This window comes from Pristiophorus japonicus, chromosome 2 (assembly GCF_044704955.1).
Source record: "Pristiophorus japonicus isolate sPriJap1 chromosome 2, sPriJap1.hap1, whole genome shotgun sequence".
NCBI lineage: Eukaryota > Metazoa > Chordata > Chondrichthyes > Pristiophoridae > Pristiophorus > Pristiophorus japonicus.
In genome coordinates, this window is record NC_091978.1 from 53,283,268 (window position 1) to 53,288,719 (window position 5,452).

Genomic DNA, 5,452 nt, shown 5'->3' on the forward strand with positions numbered 1-5,452 from the left:
TTGGAACAGTGTAGGAGACCGAGGACCGAGTTTCCTATCCTTTCTGAACACCTTATATCCAGGAATATTTTGTATTCTCTCTGGGACTGACCCCACCTAATACCGTACACGTTCTTTCTCTAGTGCTATCTGTCTCTCCCAGACCTTTGTGCACTTTGTTTCTCCTTTCTAATCTACATCCTGGTGCACACCCCCTGCCAATTTGTTTAAGCCCTCCCCAACAGCACTAGCAACGCCCCCCCGCAAGGTCATTGGTCCCAGCACTGTTGAGGTGCAACCCGTCTCACCTCCCCCAGAACCGATCCCAGTGTCCCAGCAATCTAAAGTCCTCCTTTTGGCATAATCTCTCCAGCCACACATTCATCTGCTCTATCCTCCTATTGATATACTCACTAGCTCGTAGAACCAGGAATAATCCAGAGATTACTAGCTTTGGGGTCCTGCTTTTTAATCCCTTTCTTAGCTCCCTAAAATCTGCCTCCAGCACCTGATCCCACTTTGTTTTAATTTTCCATAAAAAGGCCATCTTTTTATACATCTCCTTTCTACACAATTGTAGCAGACACGAGAAATGATGTGTGGCTCATTAAAATACACACACATTTCATAACAGCAAAGGTTACACTGGGATAAATCTTCAGTCCTTTTCATTACAGGCACAATGCAGAGAAAAGAAAAGACTTGCATTGATATAGTGCCTTTCATGACCGTAGGACATTCCAAAGCGCTTTACAGCCAATTAAGTACGTTTGAAGTCTAGTTACTGTTGTAATGTAGAAAACGTGACAGCCAATTTGCGCACAGGATGATCCCACACAGCAACATGATACTGACCAGATAATCGGTTTTGTTTTAGTGATAAATATTGGCCAGGACACCAGAGATCACTTCCATGTTCTTCTAAATAGTGCCATAGATCTTTTAGGTCCACCTGAGACACCAGATGGGGCCTTGGATTAATGTCTCATCTGAAAGACGGCACTTCCAGCAGTGCAGCACTCCCTCAGTACTGCCCCTCCGACAGTGCAGCACTCCCTCAGTACTGCACAGGAGTGTCAAGTCTCTGGGGTGGGACTTGGAACTCACAACCTTCTGACACAGAGGCGAGAATGCAACCAACTGAGCCATGGCTGACACAGCAGTACAGCAGTGTCATCAGCCTGCAGGCTTCCATTAAATATATTTGCTGAGTAAATTTAAAACCAGGTTGGCAGGCATGATGGACTATGCACACATCGAAGGGGAGAGATGCAATAGGGCACATGCTAAGTCCAGTAGCTGAAAGCCTTTAACAGACAGGGTTTTGTGTTTAGTGATCCCAGGCGTGTTACCAATACCTTCCCTGGATACCAAGGCTAGGAGACGCACTCTGGAAGGTATTTGAAGTTGGGACTTGTCCATGAGAGCAACCAAAGGTAGAGAATCAAAATAATCCAGAGCTAAAATGGAGAAATAGCCCAAAAATGGAACAGTCGGTAACAGGACATCAATTCGTCTCTTTAGCTTGCAGAAATAAATAGCACAACACGATGTGTGTTTACAACAAATGTGGTTTCGTTGACATATATTCAGAAAGTTAAACTCCAGCCCAGTTATAAGGGTTACTACAAACAAACAATGTGATTAACAGTAGAATCCAATCCCCGCAGTCACTTGTGAACTCGCTGATGTCTCTCCAGGTGAGATGATCGAGTGAATTTCTTCCCACACACGGAGCAGGCGAATGGCCTCTCCACAGTATGAATTCGCTGATGTCTCCGCAGGTTGGATGAACGATTGAATTCCTTCCCACACACGGAGCAGGTGAATGGCCTCTCTCCGCTGTGAGTGCGTTGGTGTGCTTGGAGGCTGGATGATAGAGTGAATCCCTTCCCACACAGTGAGCAGGTGAATGGCCTCTCCCCAGTGTGAACTCGCTGGTGTGTCAGCAGATCCTTTATGCTTTTAAAGCTCTTCTCACAGTCAGAACATTTAAAAGGTCTATCAAAGTGAACAAGTTGGTGTGTCAGCAGGTGGGATGATTTAGCGAATCCTTTCCCACAGGCGGAGCAAGTGAACGGCCTCTCCCCAGTGTGAACTCGCTGGTGTGTCCGTAGATTGGATGACTGAGTAAATCCCTTCCCACACACGGAGCAGGTGAATCCCCTCTCCCCAGTGTGAACCCGTTGGTGCGTCCGAAGATTGGATCCATGTGTGAATCCCTTCCCACATATGGAGCAGGTAAACGGCCTCTCCCCAGTGTGAACTCGCTGATGTTGAATGAGGTGAGATGACTGCCTGAAGCTCTTCTCACAATGAGTACAACTGAATGGTCTCTCATCAGTGTGAACAAGCTGGTGTTTAATTAAATCTGCAGAGAATTTAAAACCTTTCCCACAGTCAGAGCACTTAAAAGGTCTCTCATTTGTGTGAACGTGCTGGTGTGTCAGGAGATAGGATGACTGAGTGAATCCCTTCCCACACACTGAGCAGGTGAATGGCCTCTCCCCAGTGTGACTACGTTGATGAGTTTTCAGCTCAGACGGGTAATTGAATCCCTTCCCACAGTCCCCACATTTGCACGGTTTCTCCATGGTGCGGGTGTCCTTGTGTCTCTCCAAGTTGGACTATCAGTTGAAGCCTCGTCCACACCACAGAACACGAGTACGGTTTCTTCCCGCTGTGAATGGTGCGATGTTTTTTCAGGCTGTATAACTGGTTAAAGCTCTTTCCACAGTCAGTGCACTGGAACACTCTCACTCGGGTGTGTGTGTCTCGGTGCTTTTCCAGTCACACTGATGGTTGAAATCTTTTCCTACAGACAAACATTTCTCCTTCCATATTCTAGGCCGATGATATTCAGGTCCTGATGAATGGAGTGACTGTCAGATCGTGATGTGATGTTTGGTTTGAGTTTGCGGTCTGTAAATGCTCCCCTTCTCACAGCCTGCAACAGGAGTTTACAAAAGTAATACAGGATAGAAATTCAGAACAGAAAATTCTATTTTCTATGGAAGCCTTTCCTTGTACTGTGTGATTTTAAGTATTATATAAATTTAATTTGTGAACCTTGACCTAAACGTTCCAGGATATAAATTCACAACATTTTCTCCTGGTTCCTACCCAAAAGGGCCGCGCATGCGCCCTGCTGCACCCCGAGTCTCTTAAGATGGCGGCCGGTAACCCGGGCCTGTCACCGGGAGAAAGTCCCGCAGCTGCCGCCCCGCTCGGGGCAAACGCCGGACCCGTAGGTTCTTGTTCGGGGCCAAAGGTCCACGCCGGGTATGTGTAAAGCGGATAATGTGGAGTGTTTTCTCTCAGGCCTGGATCCACACTCGGTGTGTGTGAAGTCCGCGTCCCCCGGGGTTTATTAACCCTCTTCACCCGCTGCCTCAGACACAACCGCCGGACCGCGTAAGCTCAGGTCACACTGCCAGGGTGATTGACGGCAGCTCCGGACCAATAGGAAGAGCGGGGCGGGCTGGAAGAGCGAGCGAGCGGTTGGTCCTCTAACCAATCGCAGTGTTTGAGGGGCAGGGCTTACGGCGCCCGCCCAGCCGGGTATTGCCGCCAATGAACAAACTGTCAGACCTGAGCGGCGCCACGTAGCAGCTTCTCACCCCCGGGGCGCGGACCCTCAATAAGCTGCTCACAGGCCCTCTGGTTCAGGCTTGAAAAGTAGAGCCTGCGGGATTTTTGGTGCATCTGTCAATCACATCATCCTGCTGAAGGAAAGTTCCAGAACCTCAAACTGTAGAGCAGATTCAACCCCGCCCAGCACCATGTGGGCCCAGCCTGACTGACTGCAGCTCGGACCAATAAGAAGAGGACGTTGGAGGTGAGAGGAACGAGCTGGTGGCGGGTCCTCCAACCAATGGTGACGCAGAAAGGGGGCGGGGCGGGGCGTGGTGTCCAGCTCAGGTGCGCTGGGGCCGACACAGAGGCCCAACCTTGTGTGGGAAGGGATTCACTCAGTCATTGAACCTGATGAGATTCTGTTCACCAGCTCAGTGTGAGGGAAGGGATTCACTACTTCGCCTCACCTGTTGAGACACCAGCGAGTTCACTCTGGTTCGATTCTGCCGTTCTTGCTGCTGTTAATCAGATTCAGGACTGAACCATGTTCATTTATGGTAATTGGGGAGAGTTGATGCTTTGTTAATAAACTCAATAACTGGGCTGGAGTTACTGACCTTTTTGCCACTGGAAACCGTTTCTCCTTATTTACATTATTAAATACTTGAAGGGATTTTTTATAAACAAGGCTCGGGGGGGGGAAAGAGCCAGGGAGTGGGATTAATTTCATAGCTCTACCAAAGAGTTGACACAGGCATGATGGGCCCAATGGCCTCCTTCTGTGCTGCAGTGTTCTATGATTTTACAAGCGTTCATGATTTTGAACACCTCTATCAAATCTCTACTTAACCTTCTCTGTTCTAAGGAGAACCTCAGTTTCTCCAGTCTCCATATAACTGAAGTCCCTCATCCCTGGAACCATTCCAATAAATTTCTTCTACACTTCTGTAAGGCTTTAACATCCTTCCTAAAGTGTGGTGCCCAGAATTGAACATAATACTCCAGCTGAGACCGAATCAATGTTTTATCAAGGTTTAGCATCACTTTTTTGCTTTTGTACTCTATGCCTCTATTTATAAAGCTTAGGATCCCATATGCTTTTTAACAACTTTCTGAACTTGTCCTGACGCATTCAAAGATTTGAATAAATACACCCCAAGTTTCTGTTTCTGCACACCCTTTAGAATTGTACCATTTAGTTCATATTGCCTCTCATTCTTCCTACCAAAATGTATCACTTCGCACTTCTGCATTGACTTCCATCTGCCACATGTCTGTCCTCTTGAAGTCTGTTACTATCCTCCTCACTGTTTACTAAATTGCTGAGTTTTGTATCATCAACGAACTTTGAAATTATGCCCTGTATATCCAGGTTATCAACGTATATCAAAAAGAGCAGTGGTCCTAATGCCGATCCCTGGGGAACACCAGTCTGAAAAACAGCCGCTCACTCCTACTCTCTGCCTTCTCTCACTTAGCCAATTTTGTATCCATGCCACCACTGTCCCTTTAATCCTATGGACTTCAATTTTGCTAACACGTCTATAATGTGGTACTTTGTCAAATGCCTTCTGAGAGGCCATTTACACAGCATCAACTGCTCTACTCTCAAACTCTCTGTTACTTCATCAAAGGACTCAAATCAAGTTAGTCATACACAATTTGCCTTTAACAAATCAACATAGAAAAATAGAAAATAGGTGCAGGTATAGGCCATTCGGCCCTTCGAGCCTGCACCACCATTCAAAAGATCATGGCTGATCATTCACCTCAGTACCCCTTTCCCAATTTCTCTCCATACCCCTTGATCCCTTTAGCCGTAAGGGCCATATCTAACTCCCTCTTGAATATATCCAATGAACTGGCATCAACGACTCTCTGCGGAAGGGAATTCCAC

At 47.1% G+C, this 5,452-nt stretch overlaps 1 protein-coding gene across 1 annotated transcript; it reads right to left on the reverse strand.

Moving 5' to 3' along the window:
- Nucleotides 1-804: 804 nt before the first annotated feature.
- On the reverse strand, nucleotides 805-3,609 carry LOC139238025 (zinc finger protein 79-like). The gene is made up of 2 exons (XM_070867418.1): nucleotides 3,103-3,609; nucleotides 805-2,926 (listed from the first exon to the last, which is right to left on the reverse strand). Exon 2 carries the CDS (start codon nucleotides 2,571-2,573, stop codon nucleotides 1,650-1,652), a length of 924 nt encoding a protein of 307 aa, XP_070723519.1. The 5' UTR covers nucleotides 2,574-2,926; nucleotides 3,103-3,609; the 3' UTR covers nucleotides 805-1,649.
- Between the last annotated feature and the right edge of the window lie 1,843 nt (nucleotides 3,610-5,452).